Here is a 21,937-nt window from a genome sequence, read left to right as displayed (position 1 = left end):
AACAGGACTCTATTACTAAGACTCCGCTGTCCGTCTGTCTGTCACCAGGCTGTATCTCATGAACCGTTATAGCTAGACAGTTGAAATTTTCACAGATGATGTACCTATTTCTGTTGCCGCTATAACAATAAATACTAAAAAGTACGGAACCCTCGGTGGGCGAGTCCGACTCGCACTTGTCCAGTTTTTTTTAAACTGCAATCAACTTACTGTAAGTCTGGATATTATTAGTATTGCGCGTTTCATCTTGCCGCTCGTGATGGTAACTTCGTCGCGTTTCTTTAATCCTACGCCTAATTTTGTTTCGAATGTCGGTTGTTTCTTTTTTACGCAGGTACAGGGGCCCGTTTCTCAAAAGCTTGTAACTTGCAATACAAGCGGATGTCACTTTTTGACAGCCTTTGTTAGAAAGGGACTTTCACTTGTATTACAAGCTACAAGCTTTTGAGAAACGGGCCCCTGGTCGTTGTTGAAGTATTCGAAGGACTGAGGTTCTTTTCTTTTGTACCCTAAATTAGGGCTCTATAATCTCTCACTTAATGTAGCTCTAGGATAGCCAATGTCTTGTGTTGGGTTTGTGTTAATTTATATTAAAATATATTTTAAGTAAATATGTTTGTTTCCTATTACAATCCTCTGTCTCCCTAGTTGCACCCCAAAACATTTAGAAAACCAAGGTTCCCCATGATTAAGCGTACATACGTATTAGGTACTACTACCGCTTCTCGGAGGAGCCTCACCTCTAGAGAACGCGTCCCCAGGTGGCGGATAGGGGAATGCTCACCATTGTTTCGACACTGGGGGGTAGGAGGGAAATCAAATACCTCCCGCGGACCAACAGGCAGACCCCAGATAATGGGAAAAGGCTTAGGTAGAAGAAGACGTATTAGGTACGAGTTTGTGCAAAAATAACTCCCGATTTGTTATAAAGTTGGTGTTGGTACCTATTCCAAATGTCTAATTTCTTGGTCAAATGTGCATTGCGTCTCTCTCACTAAGCAAAATATGAGACGCAAATTGGACAGGGGGAATACCACCCTAACGTCCGCCCCAGAAAGCCGCCATTTCTACGTTTTTTAGGCTCTCTAAATTAGGAGAGCCAGTTAAAATACTAGTTCAATAAATAAATAAATAGTAGATTGTACAACAACGGCATAAAGCGATCCATTTTTATCAGAGGCAATTTATTCCGAGCGCAGCGAGGACCAATATAGTTGAGGATAAAAATGGACATGCCTGAGTTATACACTCTACTTTTCACTTTCATTGTGAGTAAAATATACAAAAATATTCAACATTGTAGGTTACATAACCTCAAAATATTCAATATAATAACCTACAATATTGAATATTTTTGTATATTACGGTAACATTACCGTATTTATTCAAGACTAAATTGTACTCGGTTGTGTCGGCGGCGCGGGGCACACCGGGCGGGGGCGCCCCGGTGGGGCTGGCAGTTTGTATGGCATTTGGACTTTATTGCTAAGTCAATAAGGGTCGTAATAGATGATTTTACTTTATGCTCTAGAACATAATAAGCAACTTTATGTCGTCTACGCACGACAAAGTCGAACTTTACGAGCACGAGAAGAGAAAATATCATTTAAGCATCGACTATAATTCCATTTAATGTCACTTTAGTATTGCCATTTATGAGTACGGCACTTAAATATAAAAATAATGTTTATAAGTAGATTACAATTTCGGATTTCTTACAAAATATATTACATTCTTATAATCAGTCGGGAATATATCACAGTAAAGACTTAATTTCCTTAAATCTATGTACATAGGTGTATAAATCTCTATTATTCTTAAAAGGAGCATTAAATCATATATTTTTTTTACTTTTTGGTATTTTTAAATTGCTTTGATATACCTTGTATATGTGTACCAAACGAATATTTTATAATGAGTAGGAATAACAAAATTTATAAAATCTGATAGTTATAACAACAGCTTTGTGAACACAAGCAAAAATTACAAGAGGAATCGATATAATTATCATTTCTCACAATATTGCAATTCCTTTTTGCTTTTTAATTTCGCCTACATCTATTTTGCCTAAACTAAGGGTCGATTACTATTTATTACAGACACAGTTTTTCAGAAGATACCTTTAGAAGCATTTGAAGCAAACGCCATAGATGTATCACTACGCATGCACTAACTTTGCTTCTTGAACGCCATTGGTCATATACAAAAACGCACATCCCAACGCGATTTGTCCAAGTTAACAAATATAAACGTTAAGATTACGATTTTATGCATCGGTATAAAAATTGTCCACGTCGCAGTTATTTGGAAGACTGCATAGTAATTAACTCTCTTCCAGGCCGAACCAATCTACAAAATTTTCCGAAGAAAATCCAAATATATTCCAAAACTTTGATGATTTGAACCCGTCTCATTTCCTGAAATCCCAAGCTAATTTCAACCTTAAACCGGATTGCTAAGGTTGAAATTCTATTGGCGCGTATGTGGTCGATAAATCGTGGTAAAGGGTGAAATTAACTTAAGTGCATCATGAGCAGAAGGCGAATAGGATTACATAAAATGAGATTTGAGGCTTTACCAACAATGCCCTGATAGCGAGGACCCAAGCTGTCACAGTGTGTAGATATGTAACGTTCGAACTAGCGAGCCGATTTCGATGAATAAGGTGTCAATCGGTTAGTTTTTATGAAGTAGGCTACAATTTGAATCGATTTTGAAAGTAGGGTATTTTTACGAAACATCCGAGGTCGGGTTAGTTTTTCAAATACTTTGCTTGTTCTTTTAGAGGGCGAAGGGCGGTAAATGCTACTTACGGCCATTGCGACGTTTAATGACCAGCGAATACGCATTATAAGGGTATAATATATAATAACATTACTGGCACATCACCGAAGAAGATTCCGGAGCTCTGTCATGGCTGCTTGCGATACGGCAGTTTTATTCCTCTCTGTTTTGTATCTGAAAAAGTAGAAATATATGGTGATTCTCTTTTTCCTCACAGCAGAACAAAGATAAAAATAAAATTAACTATGTAAACTAATTATATCTCGTATACCGTCTGACTGTATTTTAAATTCATTATACGCGACATAATCCGTTTACATAGTTTTATTTCATGAGTAACTATTGCGGTAACCAAGAACAATATTACTTTCCCCCACTCCACTAAGATGCATGTTACACCATTTTATACAACAGTCCCTGTTTACGCTTAGAACTCGTTTTATAGTTTTAATTTAGATGAGGACACCCGGGCTAGCACATGATTGGCGCGACAGTATCTCGCCGCGAGATAGACTACCCATCCCTCTTTAATTAATACAGTTAGAAAAAGACGGGTACTCTATCTCACGGCGAGATACTGTCGCGCCAATCATGTGCTTGGCCTACTGGTCGAACGTGGACGCGACTGGAATGCGCCAATGCGTTGTGTAGTGACTGCGAGCTAATATATAAACGGTGGCTGAAAAATAAGTGCATTCCCGTTGCCAGGGAGGTTTTGGAATTATACTGAGCAACTTTTACTATGGGACCAACCACGAAATCACCAAAAAAAAAGTATCCTCCCATAGAAAATGGACCAGCCAAAATGTATGAAACAGCCAAATTTTTTATGCGATTTCGGGGTTGGTCCTATAGTAAAAGTTGCTCAGTATAATCCCAAAACCTCCCTGGCAACGGGAATGCACTTATTTTTTAGCAAACGTGTAGATAGATTCGTGTGTGTAGTATAGATTCGGCACTAGAGAACAAATAATACAGAAAAAAAGCTATTGCGGTAGACTTATTATAGGTGTACCACTTTTCTAAGGCGGACGGTAAAGAAGTTGCGCGGCGATTTTCTAGTGGAATTTCGCTGTTTTGGCACTAAAATATTTTTTTATTACATTTTTCCTTACATAAATTAGCGTCATGCAGCCAAGCTTTCTTTCAACCAGTCCGGAGCTGAGTTAAACAGTAGACCAATACCAAGGAAGTCACTGACCTGGTGAGAAAGTCGTGCGCCACGTCGGGGCGGTAGGCGGCGCAGTCGCGCAAGTAAGCCTGGTCGTTGCCGAGTGCGCGACGATATGCTAGCTCGCGCCACGCCGCGGCTCCTCGTTGCGCCAGCAACACGAGGCCTTCCATGAAACTGGAGAAAACCAAACGATACTAAATATACCAGGAAGTGTACGGCCTCAGCAGCGAACGTCAAATTTTTACTAGTAAACAGTTGATTGAAAGTTCAGATCACAATCGTTTCCAAAAATTATTATTTAAAAACCATAGCACGTAATCTCGGACTACTCCTTGACGAACAGCTTCATTTCGAAAAACATGTACTTGAAGCCGCTAAAAGCTGTTATTATAGACTTCGAGTACTGTACCAAGTGCGTAAATACCTTAGTGTTGACATTAGAATAAAACTATGTGATACGCTAATATTATCCAGGCTTAACTATGACACTGTCATAAACGGTTGCCTACTAGCTCGCTCTAAGGCGCTCCTTCAACGTATCCAAAATGCTTGCGCCCGTTTCTGCTTTCCCATCCCTCCACGGACTCACGTGACTCCCTATATTACTAGTGGTAGGATGTTGAAAATGGATGCACGACGTTCGTTGCATTTTGCGTCACTGCTTTTCGGTGTTGTCCATTTTCAACAACCTCTGTACCTCTTCAACAAATTAAAGTTTTCCACCCGCCCGACTAGAGAAGCCATTCGACTTATCTGCCCGAGACACGGTAGTTCAGCAGCGTTTCGTGGCAGTTTTCGCTACTCTGCCACGAAATGCTGGAACAACTTACCTCCGCCTATACGAAACTCTAAGACACTATTCACATTTAAACTACAATTTAAAAAATATCTTTATAGCCTGCAATTGCCGTGCTCGTTGCGTCCCATGGATTTCTCAAATCATGGGACTTAGTTTTTTACCAGAGTTATACATAAAGTTATTATTTTATCTACCTCTTATAATGTCTATAATACTAATAATATCTACCTAGCCTTACCATCATAACATTTTACCCAACATGAATCTATAACCTATCTGTATCTTTATAGTAAGTATTTATATTATCTGTATTTTTATATTTATCCCAAATAAATCGTTCTAAGCTACCCTCCGGCCCGGGGTGCCACAGAAAACCAGCGCTGTGGTATTTATTTATACCAGAGCATATGCTGAGTGGCGTCCTTTTGTAGCCACTATAGCGGCGCCAAAATTTACGTTGTAATTAGTTACCTTACTCTTTATTCTATAACTACCATGTACCTAGCTTTAAGTGTTTAGTGAGTAAGTTATTTTTTTGTAACTGAAGTGGCGCTGTTTGTAGAAGGTTTTTACAATAAATGTCTTTTCTTTCTTTCTTTCTTTCTTTCAAAAATTCAACGCCTACTAAACGGAATTATGCCGCAAACTTTTACGATTGGAGACATATTAATCCTAAATTAATGCTGATGACGACAAACTTTTCTAATGTACCTTTTGTTACCATGTTACTTGATGTCACTTCAAATATTCGGAGACGAGTTTATACATCTGCTCCGTGCTCGTGTTGAGTATGAGCCGCGTGGGCGAGGCGTTGAGCAGCGACATCTGAAGCGCTATGTTCAGCGCTAGTGCCGCCATTTCAATACAACAACCTTACGAGCATAGTTAGAGTGCATCGGTGATGTAGTTGAGTTACCTGAGATATTCCGACACGAGTTTATACATCTGCTCTGTGCTCGTGTCGAGTATGAGTCGCGTGGGCGAGGCGTTGAGCAGCGACATCTGAAGCGCTATGTTCTGCGCTAGTACCGCCATTTCAGTACAACAACCTTACGAGCATAGTTAGAGTGCATCGGTGATGTAGCTGAGTTACCTGAGATATTCCGACACGAGTTTATACATCTGCTCTGTGCTCGTGTTGAGTATGAGTCGCGTGGGCGACGCGTTGAGCAGCGACATCTGAAGCGCTATGTTCTGCGCTAGTGCCGCCATTTCAGTACAACAACCTTACGAGCATAGTTAGAGTGCATCGGTGATGTAGTTGAGTTACCTGAGATATTCCGACACGAGTTTATACATCTGCTCTGTGCTCTTGTTGAGTATGAGTCGCGTGGGCGAGGCGTTGAGCAGCGACATCTGAAGCGCTATGTTCTGCGCTAGTGCCGCCATTTCAATACAACAACCTTACGAGCATAGTTAGAGTGCATCGGTGATGTAGTTGAGTTACCTGAGATATTCCGACACGAGTTTATACATCTGCTCTGTGCTCGTGTTGAGTATGAGTCGCGTGGGCGAGGCGTTGAGCAGCGACATCTGAAGCGCTATGTTCTGCGCTAGTGCCGCCATTTCAGTACAACAACCTTACGAGCATAGTTAGAGTGCATCGGTGATGTAGTTGAGTTACCTGAGATATTCCGACACGAGTTTATACATCTGCTCTGTGCTCTTGTTGAGTATGAGTCGCGTGGGCGAGGCGTTGAGCAGCGACATCTGAAGCGCTATGTTCTGCGCTAGTGCCGCCATTTCAATACAACAACCTTACGAGCATAGTTAGAGTGCATCGGTGATGTAGTTGAGTTACCTAAGATATTCCGACACGAGTTTATACATCTGCTCTGTGCTCGTGTTGAGTATGAGTCGCGTGGGCGAGGCGTTGAGCAGCGACATCTGAAGCGCTATGTTCTACGCTAGTGCCGCCATTTCAGTACAACAACCTTACGAGCATAGTTAGTGTGCATCGGTGATGTAGTTGAGTTACCTGAGATATTCCGACACTAGTTTATACATCTGCTCCGTGCTCTTGTTGAGTATGAGTCGCGTGGGCGACGCGTTGAGCAGCGACATCTGAAGCGCTATGTTCTGCGCTAGTGCCGCCATTTCGCCAGCGAAGCCGGTGCAGCCGCCTTGCAAGTACAGTTCGGCTGCGTCGGTGCTGTGGTTGAGCGCTGTTTCGAGCATCGACCTGCAATAGCAGCCAAAAATCACCTAGACACTTAAAGCAACTCGTACAATTTGTTTTTAATTCTTCTTACGTATTCAAAATTACGTAGAGTAAACTGACATTCGTATGTATGTATGTAAGGTGACCTTACAAAATATGGAATACTTAAATGCAACATCGAAATTGAGGTCTTGTTTTTCTTCATTTCAATGTTTTCCTTTTAATATCACTGCAATAAAATTAAAGCTTATTATGTTGTACACACATACCTGGTAACATTATTATCGTGTATCATCACCCACACCGGTAGGCTGGGTTTCCTCGAGCTCCCCTTCGGCGCGGACTCTATAGCCAACTTCTCCAAGTCGGAGATGAGGTCGAGGGCCTGTTTCCGCTTCACGTTGGCCGCCTCGGAGTACATGTTGAAGTGGAGCGCCACCATTATGTAGGTGTCCGTGTCGCCGGGACAGTGGGTCTTGAGATAGTCTAGCAAACCCTGGAAAAAACGTGGTAAGTAAGCATTTTGATTATTTTGAGAATCCAGCACTCACAGACAAATCGTAGACGAAAACCGCTAGATTTATTTCCCTTTCAAAAGACCATGCATATTTCTGTTGATATTTGCAATTTCCATACGTACTTGTCGTAAACGTGGACGCAAAAGAGTATATATAACTAGTATGAGAGCGCCAAAGTATTGGTTGGGTGGATCTGTGATATCGAGTTATGGCCTAATTAATGCGTAAGAAACTGGCAACACCGTAACACAGTTGTTACCAAAGCCACAATATCACAATAAATGTTGAAACATTAATTTTAATTCACCTTTTAAAAAGTTTCTTCAATAGTTTCCATTCATCATGTAAAATTATCAGATCGCTCATTGAATATTGGTGAAACTAGCTTAGCTGTCAAAATCACAACAAACTATTTTTTAGCTTGGTACTACCACAGAACAAATAATAATACTAGTTACAGAAGGTTCACTCTATAACAAAACGCGTCTATTACGACAGATATGACCGCTAGGTGGCGCAAGCGCGAGCAGGAGTCCGTTCCGTAGCGGTGCGCGGCAACTACTATGGCTAGACACCAAACTTAGTGTGGGCCGCATGTACTTGTAGCGACGCGACGAAATCGTGGAGTGAGCCACGCCTGGTACTACACAGACCTAAACACAGTGTGTGCGACTAACCTGTTTGAACTCTGTAATCTTCTCCTTCTGCTGTCCCAGCATGAAGTCGAACTGCCCCAGTAGGAATTCGAACTGGTGCTTGTCGCGTAGCACTTGGAACACGTATGCCATCTCGGTGTACCGTGCCAGGCCAGTTAGCAGACGCACCCTGTGTATTCACTTATTTGAGAATTAAATAACTGAGAAGTGTAAAAATTTAATAGTCGTCAAAAACGAGTTCATATTTGGAGACGACACAGGTATTGCCACTCGCTACCGACTCGATTTCGGGTCAAAAAAGAAAAGCAAAATTCAATTCTAGATTTATAAATTTAATGTTCGGTTTTGGTATCGACCCTTGAGAGTAGAGGGGGTTAGCGGCCATTGAGTGTGAGATTGTATTAAAAACTTGCTTTATTCAATCATAGATTTTCTATGTTTTACATGAACCTCCTAAGGCCCAACGTCCTACCTATGTACTTCTTCAGTTCGATGAAATTTAAACCATATACATACAATTGGAACACTCGTTTTTAATTTGTTTCGTTCCATTTTCAGACAATGCAAAATCAACTCTATATCTTACACTATAGGTTCAAATTTCAGTGGCAAATTTTAGATTTTTCATTTGTATGGCTGAGCCTTAGGAGGTTAAAGGAAATAGTTTTAGTTTTGTACGATAATCGCCGAGCGATAAAATCGTACTAAAACTCTCGTTCCATGCAAATACGCCTTACGTACGCCTCGGCCACGCAACGCACGCTCCGAGGTTGCGTTGCGTGGCCCTGACAATCTCACGCGCCGTAGCACGTGCTCAGACACAATGGCAAACAATGTCCGACGGCTCTCACAAAAGGAACAATGGCTTTTGTTTTACAGATTAACGTCTTAGGCGTAAAAATCATTTGTGAAGATGCAGACTATAATCTTACATGAGCCGCCAGGAGCGCGCCGCGAGCAGCTGCGCCGTGAGCGCCTGCGCCGAGCGCAGCACGACTGCCACGCCCTCTGTGTCGCACGCGCACGAGAAACATTCGTGCGCCACCACTAGCAGCTCGATCGATATTATGTTCACCTTACAAAATTACACATATCTTATAGTTAGTTTCTTTTAGCATTAGAAAAAAGGTAATCTTGACGTGTCTTTTTATTGAAAAATATTGAAAAACGCTTTTAATAAATTAGTTTATATTACTTATGAAAGCAAAAGAATGTAAAAGATCGTATATGATTTATAATTGTAACATATTTGCTGTGACTTTTATAAAAGTGAGTTTTAATAAAAAGACACGTCCAGATAGCTTACCTTCTTTCTAATGCTAAAAAAACGAACTACAGCATCGACAGAAGAAGAAACGAACAATTTAGCTTAGAGATTAGGGATGATATGGAAAGCTTCAAACTAAATTATGCTTGCACACGGCGCATGTAGCTAGAGGAAGCAGAGACGCGGATTACATTCGCGAGGGTAAGATAATGCTTGATGGACCGGATACTCGCATGTGGTACACGATGAGATTACTGAGAAGTGAGAGATGAGAAGCCTTCTCATCATGAGAAGGCTTCTTACGCAAGCAGCATGTACAAGTTACTTGTACTTGCCCGCGCCTTTATTTGTTTCAACCGCGTCAATGGTTATCCTCGGACTTATTTTTATTGTTGACACGATGTTCATAAAATACGCAAGTAGCTGCAGAGATAGTTGACCCCCCTGTAAACAAATTTCTATGCATGGGGGTCAACCTACGCAAGCTAAATGAAACGCGCCGAAGTCCAATAAACCATACAATTGTTTCTTAAACTTACCTGTTTTGTCGATAGCTTAGCGCCCTTAGTAATCTTCCTAATATTCGATTTGACTTCATAGCGAATATGTATATTACTCCTAGAAATCACATCAAATAAGTTCCTCCTAGTATCTTTCGTCATCTTACTTCCGACCGTGTACACAGTCGATACCGTGGAATACACAGACGCCGTCTCGGCCGAGTTTAAAGTACCTCCATCAGTTATAGCAGACTCTACTTCCTCGCTTTCGACATTCGAATATTCTTCGTCGGTTAGCGTTTCTAAATCCAGACAACTATCGTCTAAAGTACTCTCAGGGACTGGTGTTGCACCAGACTTGTAAATCTTTCTAAAAGCCATCAAATGGTCGAGTATAAGTCTTCCGATGTGACTGCAACAGTCGGGTCGCATGTTGAGGAACATTTCGATGTCGGAGTTGAGAGCGTAGCCCCAGAGCGTGTATTGGAAATGCTCCTTTTGACGGAACGTAGAAGTCTTCACTAGGTGGGGGCAGATTATTGCTGCTACCATTTCGTGGCACAGGTATTCAGCTATCTGTAAGAAAATCAAAGTCTTGATTTAAGAAGAATTGGGATTATTTAAACTCATGTAAGTCTACCGGATTTTAAAAGAAATTAATACTTATTTATTTATGTTTTTTTTTTTTTGATTGTCTAAAAAAACACTTTTTTCGTACTTATCTCGATTGCTGTGAAAGATCTTACATCAAAAAATTATTCTAAGGTTTTAATTTTAAACGAATTAACACAAAAGTTATGGCCAGAAAATCAGTTTCTTGGCCTAAAATTGTACAACTTTGATGCAAAATATCTCGAAAACAACAAACTCTGAAGTAAATATGGGATACTATAGACGGCTTAAAGCCGTTGCTGTTAATATGATAAGCTACAAAAAACATTAGAAAACTAAAGGGTCGAAGGTCATTGGGGAATGGGATCCCCATATGTGCGAGTGATAGAGATAAGAAATGGCGGGTCAATGTACAAAATTGTTTATACTTCGCGTCCTTACTTAAATTTTTAAATGTAGCCGTCTAGGTAGGATTTGCTTGAAAAAAAAAAGAATCATTACAAGATTCTAAAATACCTATGTTTCATTTAGATAATAATTGTTACCTGCTTAGATGGAATGTTGAACGTCCTGAACACTAGATTCGCCAGCGACATTCGAGTGCGTCCGCTGACCAAATTTATAAAATCCACCGACAATCCCCTATACTTTAACACTGCCGTATATTGCCAGCCGATATGCAACGCTATCCTATAATAAGCAGCGATGTGTTTGGCAATAGAGAGGCCACTACGGGCAGCTAGGGCTTCTAAAGCGGTGAGGCGGTCGGCATCCTCTCTGGCTGCTAGTTGGCAGCCTTCGGTTGCGTTCTCTTGTTTTTCCTGGATTATTACAAGCTCTTCAAAACTGGCGTCTGATATGCCTGATGCTGAAAAGGAATGATCGAATTAATGTTTAAGCTGCAAAGGTAAAAATTTCTTGTTTTTATATTTTATTTTTTATTTATATTGCACAAAAGAAAGACAACGTACAAAATGCGAATGCGTTTAGATGTGAGTGAAATTTATGCACTTCGGTACCAATTCTTGATAGATGACAAGATTTTATTAATGATATGAGTTGATCAGATTTGTTTTGAGGATCAAATGTCTGTATAGGACCCATTACATTAAAGCAATACAAAAGTCAGAAATTACAGTACAAAATCTGACAATCGTTCTCTACGTTCGAAACGCCCCTTATTAAACGGCACTCGATCGTGCGTGACGTCACGATCATCGCTTGTAAAGTCTTGATATGTATGTATAATGTCGTAATAATCAAGTTGTTACTCTTGAAAGTGTTGAATGAAATAAATGAAAAATATAGTAAAACAAGTTCAGTACACGCTATCGTATTGTCCGCAGAAACGTATCATACTTTTTATGCTGTAGAATGAAAATCGTCAGTAAACTGCAGACAGTTTATTACCAGAGTAATAAAGTATTTTTAAACGTGTCGCTATAATAAAAGACTATGGCTTACACTAGGTATAGTAATAAATAGTGCACTGTAACAATACTCACTGGTCAATTTATTTTGCAAGTACGGCGACGAGATAACTAATCTCAGTTCCTGCGGCAAATCATACGGCAGGCACGTGCCCTCAGCTAACTTCAGACACGTTCTTATGATCTGCACCGGGCACGGCGGGCTCCTGTACATGTGCTCTGAAGGCACCTTGAATAACGCGGAGAGACGAAACGCATCCACAAGCAACTTCAACTCAAGTAATTGGTTAATAACCCTTCTCCAGTTCTCTACCGCTTCAACATCCTCTAACATAACTACATTTTCAATGTTACCAACGTCAGATTCAACTTCAATCTCTCGCAGTTCCATCGAAAAAGGCTTCTCCGTATCAACGACTCCTATCTTCCTCGATAAACTCTGATCTTTTTGTCCGTTCAATATAAAATGCAGAGTACTCTGATAACTGTTTAAAAACACTTCGTTTTGGGAATCGCTTTTGAAATAGGCGTCCCACATTAAATGCTCAATTCGCTCTCTTTTCTGCCCATACTCTAAGTTCTCCTCGAACCAGCTCATGATGATTCTATATGCGTAGAACTTCTGCACAGTATCATTGATTTCGTTCACGTAATACACTAAGAAGTCTGTAGCGTCGTTGAATGTTACTGCTGCTTTTTTAAAAGCCTCGCTGCATTTAGCTATGAAGAGAGTCCATTCCTTGTTGTCGACGGCATCTTCCTTCATTAAGAGCGTTTCGTGTTTATGCGCCCATTCGGCCATTAAGATGTCGTTGACGGGGACACTAGCCAGCTTGGCTATTTTGAGAGCGACGTCGTAGTTTCTGCTGGCAGTGTAACTCTCAACGCACTGGAGTAAGTACTGGCCCGAGTCGTCTTGCAGCATTTTAGACACATCCACGACTGTCGGCGTCTCCATGGATATTTGAAGGATCTCATGTAATGTTACGAAGTTTGGAGAAGGCACTGAAAGAAAAAAGTTTACAATAGCACTTTTATACTACTGAAGGGTTATTGATTAAAGAAGACATGTAGTCTCAAAAAAAACGTACCCTCCTTTGAAGCTCAAATAGATGGCGCTAAACTGCGCCATATGTTTTGTGATAAATGGACTGTGAAAAGTCAAATTTTGACAATTGAGAGTTACAGCATAATGCACGGAGCCGTACAGCGCAATCTACATCAACTGTCAAATTTCAAGCACGTGTCTTAGTGCCAGTTGCATTATCCGCACTTGACAGACTGATCAACGTCACCCGGCGCGCCGCGGCGGTTTACTATGTAACTTTCTATACAATAAAATTTAGCGAACTCTTTAACGATGACAAACAGTTTGGTGCAACCAAAGATTGATATAACTCCGTAATTTACAGTCTAAGGAAAAAACGTGCCTCGAAAATCAAGAAAATTTGATTCTCGTTCAGAGGGCGCCACTAGTTTTGGCCCACTGTCGTATAGATGGCGTTGACTGTTTCGTTTGTTATTTAACAATTTTAACGCATATCAGTGAAAGAACATGGGTCAAAATCATAAAAATAATTAATGCAAATAAAAAAAACATTTATCCATATTTAAATAATTTTATCGTATTTTTATAAATATTTATTTTTAGTTTTAAAGTGTGTCGACAGATGGCAGTGAATTTACTGGGGTTACAAAATTTACTATGACAGTACCGCTCTAGTTTAAGTTACTCTATGGTGCAACCGACCCTAAGTCTTGACGCATACTTTAGCGTGGCTAAAATGCAAAATTAAAGCCTGACGAGAAATATATGATCACGTGCCATGTTGCGGAATTTCATTAGAACTAAATTTTTCATACTAAACTGAACTGTCACCACATACATGAGAATAACAGCGCCCTCTTGACAATGATCATATATTTCTGGTCGGGCTTTAGATACGGTTTGAATTCTTGCCTATCTACTTTACCATCTGTAAGGAGTGTAAGTTATACGATTACCCGAAAATCCTTTTCCAAACTGCGCAACAGCCAAACATTTCAAAAACTCCCTCTGATGAAAAGCGCTATCAAATCCCTGGCTAAGCGCTATCTTCACCAACGCAGTAGCAAATCTCTGGTAAGCCTCCTTAGACAGCCGGCTGGGTAAACCGTTGGCGTCGACGCTGTACCGCCGTTGGCAGAGTTGGAGGAAGCTGGCTAGAGTTTTGCTGGTCTGGCAGTCGAATATGCGCTGCTTTAGAGTGCGGCAGAGAAACGCTGTCAGTAGTGCTAACGGACTTTCCTGCAATAAGACACAGATGTGAGAATTACCCGACTAAAAGAGTATAGAACTACCAGACTAAAATATGTTTGGGTGGGACCCTTTCGAATGTCTGATAACGTAGGTAGGTATAAGGATAATTGTAAAAGGCTAGTCTTGACTGATATTTACGTGGTACAAACAGCAACACTCTTAACTATCCATCGGTGGACCTTATGCCTTTTGTAATAAGGTTTACGAACTGTCAGTTAACAGTGATGGAGTAATTATTTTTGTCATAACCTTACTTCTGTAAGAAACAATTTTGTCGTTATAAAAGGAATTGTGGGAAGTTGTTGATATTTGAGGCTGATATTTGCCTCGATCAAACTGTACCAGGACCGATGTGCTTAAAATAGTTAAGAGGAAAGGGGACGGTTGCTTTCCATACAAACGTAGTTCCCATTTTCCTCTCTGGATATTGGCATTATGGAAAATATTTTTACATAATTTGATATATATTTATCATAGCTATGCCCCTACGTTTGACTTTTTTCGATGTTTTGATTATTGTAAAAATTAGGAGCGAAAAACAGATTTCATACAAATTTTTAAATGCTCCTAACTTTTATAGTAATTAAAAATTCGAAAAAAATCAAACGGCATAGCTTGCTTGATATACAACAAATTGTGTCAAAATATATTCAATAATGTTAATATCCAGAGAGGATAATGAGGACTACGTTTGTATGAAAAGGCGATTTCGCGCAGGTCCTCCACTTTTGTCTTAAATCTGACCATCCAGTCTTGTAGGAAAAATTGCTGAGACGACAAAACAGAGTAGAGTAGGTGCAACTAACTCTGTATGGCATTGCAATGGTATGTCAAAATGGTAATGTCATAATTAATGACAAATTTCTATGAAAATATGACGTTTATAATATGACACCCCCTCACTTTGTCTTTTCAAGTCGGTGCAAATGCAAAGTTATCTATATAGAACATGTGTTACCGGCATAAAGACCAGCATGGCTTCATGTACTGTAGTAACGTAGCCTTCTCTCAGACACAGCTCTGCGACCAGTTGGAACTGGTCGGGAGAGACGTTTTGCTGCGTTGCGAGTAGAGCGCTGTCCGGCGCTGGGGTGGCTAGTGAGGATAGCAGCCATTGCGCCCATAATACGAACACCGCGTTCGGCTAAAACAATAATTCACTTTTAAGTACTTTATCGTGGGTGTTTTCGTATAAAGACGAAGTCTTTTGATAGGATTAGACTATTTTTACAATACTACGCACCACTGAAGACAGAACCGCATGAAAGTTCATAGTTATGTCTTTGATTTATTCTATGTTGCTATGAAACGTTGTTGATTTGCTTCTACTTTTGACTAAATAAACTATACACGTAAACACATTTCTCGTTTTACTTTAATAATTCATAATTATTGACTTCCATGCGATTCTGCCAATTCTGCATAGCTAAAATATCTTACAACGGACACGACACTGACTACACGACCTTCAGCAATGAATTATACCGACTGAGAAACTTTTTTTTTGTATATTTTACGCAGCCGCGAGCAGCGACAACTAAGGACACAGTACTGACCATCCAGCTAGATACTAATAATGCCTCGGCCAAGATCGCGCGCTCGTCGACCGACATACGTCTGTAGCGTCAGCGTAGAGCGTGCACGCTCCTGAACTCCTAACGTTCTAAGCGTGCGTTTCTTGGCCCTCGTGTAAGACTTTAATAAATAATAATAAAAATATAGGTACGGCGTAGGTTTGCCTCATGGAGTTAGACCAAGATAAGTCTGCAACAATTTTGATAGCACACGCAATGCAAGTGTTATTTATAGCTCATAATTTCATAGAAGTTTGACGTTTAAAATAACACTTGCACTGCGTATGCTATCAAATTCGTTGCAGACGTATCTTGGTCTGACTCTAACAGCCCGCTTTTATAATTTTTATAATTTATTATTGTGTTGGCATTAATACTTTTTTTTATACTAAGTCGGTGGCAAACAAGCATACGGCCCGGCTGATGTTAAGCAGTCTCCGTAGCCTATGTAGACTACTAAGACTTGCTGCCTTTGAGATGTGGCTCTACCGAAGGATGTTAAAGGTATCATGCACTGAACACGTTACGAACAAAGAAGTACTGCGTAGAATGAAGAAGATTCCAGAAATACTCAACATCATTAAAAGACGAAAAACAGCCTATCTGGGTCACATATACAGAAATAAGAAATACGACTTATTACAAACAATTATCGAGGGAAAATTTGAGGGAAGAAGAGGGAGAGGTAGACCTAGATATAAATGGATATATAACATTAAGGACTGGACACTTACAAAAGACGCAGCCACTCTCAAGAGATTAGCAAAGACCAGGAAGCTGAATGACATGCTGACCGCCGACGCCCATTAGATGGGCATGGCACCAAAAGAAGAGCGTGTAACTCCAGAGGAGTTACATGCGCGTTGCCGACCTTAACACTCCTCTCTCTCGTTGAGCTCTGGCACCCTTACTCACCGGCAGGAACACCGGCATGAGTAGGGTCTAGTGTTATTTAGCTGTAAGGTGGAGGTACTTCCCCAGTTGGGCTCTGCTCTAGATCTGGAATGACGTTCGCTGTCCTGTGCCCTACCACACAATGCGAGATGTCATTCACATTGCCCATACCTCTCTTTTGGACGTAGTTAAGGACATAACCGGGTCCGGACGTAGTTTAAGGACATACCCGGGTCCAGGTCCAGTAATACTAATTTATTCATTTTAATTATTATTTGTGGTACTTTTTATAAAAAGGGACCTTATTGTCGATGGCGCCTACGCCATTATTAACGATGCTCCGATATAAATACAATGCCGCGCGGCGCTGTGCGGCGTAAGCGCCATCGACAATAAGGTCCCTTTTCATAGAAAATGCCCCATTTTTATTGTATTTTAATTTTGTCTTTTAAGTGTATAACTGTGTGTGTCTCAATGGATTATGGGCTAAAAGCCTGAAATAAACGTTATTTTATTTATTTAAATGAAATAAATATTATCTTATCTTAATGTTACATTGGACGGAAGGTTACATTGGGAACTGTAGCAATGCTGCTGTTGCAGTGTTGCAATAGCGGGGAAATGGTATGGTCACTGTCAGTTTTCATGATAAATCTCGTTGCCGCATTGCTCTCTTGATTAAAACATTCAATCCGTCATTCAATTTATCAAGGAGAGTGAAAGTGACATCGGTTTCCCGCTACTGCAAACCTATTTAGCAACGTATCCGAATGACACCTTTTTATTAATAATTATCACACTACTAGTACAATACGATTACTCCGTGGGAAGATCCGTGTTTCAAGGAAAATCTATTGTTAATAAGATAGGCACACAACATACGCAACAATAAACCGCCACCCTCCGTGGCAAAACGTGGTTGAATCTAAGGTTGTAAAATTTTAAAGCAGTAATAGTCAGTTTTCAAAAAGAATAGCTCGCTCTTCAAATATTGCGGGGTTTCGCCTGGAAACGTGGAGCGAGATGAGCGTGGAAGAATTGAACAATTATAATAACGTCATCTCACGAGGGATCCGTGTATAATAATATTTCAGCCTAAATACGTCCCACTGCTGGGGACAGGCCTCCTCTCATGCACGAGTGGAATTGGGCTATAGTCCCCACGTTAGCCCAATGCGGGTTGGGGACTTCACATACACCTTTGAATTTCTTCGCGGATGTATGTAGGTTTCCTCACGATGTCAGGCCGTGGGTCACTCCAACAGTCACTTACCTCATAGCAGCCAGCAAGCAGAACGAGTAGAGGCTCGCGACAGAGATGCGCGGAGCGGATGAGCGCAGCGGGCGGGTCCTCGGGCCCATGACAAGCGGCCGCCACTTCCCACAGCTCACGGGATACACCGCGAGACGGGAACTCGAATGTCACGCTGCCGCTCGGGCTCTACAACCACGAGAACAAGACACTTCTATTGACGTTCTAAAAACAAGATTTCATTAGAAACAATGTATGTATATATTTAACCGTTTGAGCGCCACGCCTGTGCGGCGCGTCACCGTAAACCTTCTCGGAATGCACACGAAGGTTGATATTCGCGCATTTCGCTGTAGCCGCGCGAGTCATCAGTGACGTCTTTGACGATCAAACGGTTAAGAGTATTTTCCTCAACTTTCCAGAAAAGTATGCCATCCAATGATGGCATACTCAGGGTGTTCCCACTTATTAGTGAAAACATAAAAAACATCTTGGTACTGTAGAGGTGATTATGTGATTTTAAAACTTACCACTTCAGAAGAACTCAGTCTATTTAATCTTCTTTGCCCATTGGTAGAGTTGGTCTTGCAATCCTTCTCTGAGCCTTCTTCCACGTTCCTATTCATCATGATGTACTTCAAATGCTCAGCGTAAGATTTCTGCTCGAATTCTTGCGAGAGCTTCAACATTTGACTCAAAGGGTATCTGAATACGTCGCCGAATAATAAAAAGTTGAACCAAGAGCCACGTTTTACAAAATCCCGAAGTAAATTTTCGGGCAACGGCAGATTGTGAAGCATTGCGAATTTTATCAACGTTTGGGATTCAAACAGCGCAACTGACATTTCTACTTCACCATCTGCATTTTTTTTACTTTGTATCGTGTGCATAGTTATTTCTTCAAGGTTCTCCAATATGTCCTTTGCCGCATCATCGCTGCTTTGTATAAGCTTGGACATGTAATCGTTCACTGTTTTGTTAGCTTTGTCTTGGTTATATCCCTTCTGATATATTAAGTACTCTTTTATCATGCGTGCTGCGGTCATATGAACTCTGCATCGTGTAGGGTTACAGCCGATCATGGCCACGAATGATATGGCGCAGGCTACCATTGCTGGGTCATCCCAGTGCTGTAAAGCTACAGCGTGAGCCTCGCAGCAAGCGCTCTTTATACTTTTATCTTGCAGGCGATTATACATCTGATACTGTTGCACAACAAATGCCTGACTGGCGTTGCACGGACGGTACTGCTTTAAATAGTAAATATGACTCAATTTCGCCACATAACCATATCTTTTCATCAGCTTTTCATTCGCAAAATCCGGCATGTCAACGGATTTTTGTGACAATGCTTTTACGCAACTGGCGTTCACTTGCACATCGTTCGCTAGAAGGCTGCCCAAACTGCGGCGGTCCGCTTTATCACATAGTACAGTGGAAGTATTTTGATTAATCAATTGGAATTCGAATATTTTCGATACATCTAAACCGCGGTAACCAGAAAGCAGTTGATACACGCTGACGTCTTTAGACTCATAAAATGGATTCGTGTCTAAATATTTCTTATAAACATTGTGTAAATGAGGAAGCTTCTCTTTATAACCTTTATTTGGCAATTTAAAGTCTTTAAATGTAATGAATTCGTCGTTTGAAAACACGTCGAATAGGTTTGCTCCATCTTCAAGGAGGATCATACCAAGGACTAGATGAGGATTGGAGCATATGTAGTTGTCAATGTCATCTTTGGCTATCTGCTGGCAAGTCTTATACACGGGCACTACATGGCTCTGCCTGTCTGAGGTCTGTTCAATGCTTTTAAACAATAGCCAAAGATTTATGCAGTCCTTGGCCTCCTGCTCAACATTAGAGAGATCTGTGTCAAGTATATTGCCCTCAACACACATTGTCAACACTTTATACAATTTATTTTTCACACAATACTTTGCTAATTCTACATAGAAATGTTGTTTAGTAATATTAGAGCAAGATTCAGTGAAAATATCATCAATAAGTTTCAGATTCTTAGTCCGTGCTAATCTGGCTATTATTTTGTTCAAGTCACTAGTTTCATTGTCATTGACTATGCCATAGGAACACAGTGTATCATAAATACACATTTTAGTGTATTCGTAGCAGCTACTGTTAGAGATGCTAGCTATCATTTCATCAGTGATGGGCCATTTACGAAAAATTTCATCCAATGTATCAAGAACCTCATCTGGAAAGCCCTTAGTGTCAACATTGAGGAGTTTTTTGACAAAGCTGTCATTATTAAAGAAATTGTATCGGGCATTCATGTCCCTCACTACTTCTGACATTTGCAAGTTGATCCAACGGATTAAAATCATAGCCTTGTTTTGTTCTACAAGATGGTTCCACATTTCTAATGGTGTTGAGAAATCCAAGAGAGAGAACTCTGAAAAAAAGCAATTATTCAATTGTTAAATTATTAAATTGGCAGCCTGATTTAAAAAATCCTTATTTGTTTTTAATGTAATATGTAAATAACAATTACCATTATTCTGATATTGAAATACAAACAAATGTACAAACTGATTTATCATTCTTATCAAAGAACATAATAACAAATTTATTGATACTGGACAATTATATTATGTGCATAGTAATTAGATAACAAAGTTGGGTCCTCACCGAATGAATCCAGGAAAAGAGCTGAAGCTATTTTGCTCTTCCATTGCTGAGAACAAGCTTGTATTTTCTCTATAGTCAATGCCTTTATTTCACTTTCATTTACAATAATTCTATTTTTACCAGCACCAAAGACTTTATTCTGCTTGAAAGTGCCTTCACTTTCAAAGGATTTTTCTAAGTATTGTAGCAACATCCAATGTCTCTTGAAGTCTTGCCACCTTGTCACCGTATCACCTTTCAAGTCCAGCGATAGCTTGTCTAGGTGTTGGACTATAAAATCTCTATATTCAATTTCTGGTGAAGACTGAGCGAGATCCATGAGATGTTCTGCCGGATCTATACCGACTTTATTTAAGACATGAAGTACTTTGAAGATTTGTTTTCTCAATAGAAGTTGGATTGTCCAGGTTCTGACCTAGATGCAACAATGTATGTAGTGAGAAAACATCTACGGAACTTAAAGGTATTACAGAATATAATATACCCATTGTACACTAAAAACTTACAGAACTAAATAAAAGATAGCGGACAAGTGCGACTCGGACTCGCCCACTGAGGGTTACGTCCTTTTTAGTATTTGTTGTTATAGCGGCAACAGAAATACATCATCTTGTCATCATCAATTTCAACTGTCTAGCTATTGCGGTTCATGAGATACAGCCTGGTGACAGACAGACGGACAGTGGAGTTTTAGTAATAGGGTCCCGTTTTTACCCTTTGTGTACGGAACCCTAAAAATTCAAATGATCCTTATAGAAACTTTGCTAGCGTTGTTCACATAAACTCGTACACGAAACGACGGAACAACAGCTACAGTAATAGTTACTGTTTAGGTAACTAACAATCAGTACAAATGTAATTCTACACTTACTTCAGCCATAAACCAATCTCTTGCAGTGTCTTCATTCCACGAGTTCTTATGCATCAAGTATTTAACAGCCAAGTTTATGTGGCTGCCTTTATTTGCAGCCTCGCGGACCACATCTCTTGCTGACTTCTCTTCCCAACACGACCAAATAGTTTTCTCGTTCTGGGTCAACCCTTCCATTTTCACAAAAACACTGTTAGAGAATCATTAGATTGTGATAAACTCTCAACTTACTAACTTTAGATAACTTAAGAAACTATATTATTCTTGTAGGTTAGTATGTATATAACAAAGTAATTTAAATACAATTTGATTTGATACAGATTTTATTTATTTTACTTTACGTCAAAACAGATACAGATGTCAACGTTATGTCAGATTGGTTGAAGCGTTTTTTTAACCATGTTAAGGGGTGACCAGCCTAAAAAGTACACAATCCATTTATGAATCGATTGATTTTTTCGCTTGGAAATAGGCTCTACAGACTTTGTAACCCG

The 21,937-nt window shown here is 40.2% G+C and overlaps 1 protein-coding gene across 1 annotated transcript; it reads right to left on the bottom strand.

The window, feature by feature from the left end:
- Nucleotides 1–1,618: 1,618 nt before the first annotated feature.
- LOC134742053 (spatacsin) lies at nucleotides 1,619–21,786 on the bottom strand. Its single transcript, XM_063674980.1, has 15 exons — nucleotides 21,444–21,786; nucleotides 20,573–20,987; nucleotides 18,451–20,336; nucleotides 17,942–18,109; nucleotides 15,159–15,344; nucleotides 13,906–14,188; nucleotides 11,977–12,906; nucleotides 11,017–11,339; nucleotides 9,899–10,435; nucleotides 9,025–9,167; nucleotides 8,114–8,261; nucleotides 7,188–7,414; nucleotides 6,736–6,939; nucleotides 3,986–4,132; nucleotides 1,619–2,958 (listed from the first exon to the last, which is right to left on the bottom strand). Exons 1-15 carry the CDS (start codon nucleotides 21,618–21,620, stop codon nucleotides 2,886–2,888), a joined length of 5,847 nt encoding a protein of 1,948 aa, XP_063531050.1. The 5' UTR covers nucleotides 21,621–21,786; the 3' UTR covers nucleotides 1,619–2,885.
- Between the last annotated feature and the right edge of the window lie 151 nt (nucleotides 21,787–21,937).

The sequence above is a fragment of the Cydia strobilella genome, chromosome 6 (assembly GCF_947568885.1).
Source record: "Cydia strobilella chromosome 6, ilCydStro3.1, whole genome shotgun sequence".
Taxonomy (NCBI): domain Eukaryota; kingdom Metazoa; phylum Arthropoda; class Insecta; order Lepidoptera; family Tortricidae; genus Cydia; species Cydia strobilella.
Note: the sequence above shows the minus strand (reverse complement) of the source record. Positions and strands in the feature narration are given on the sequence as shown.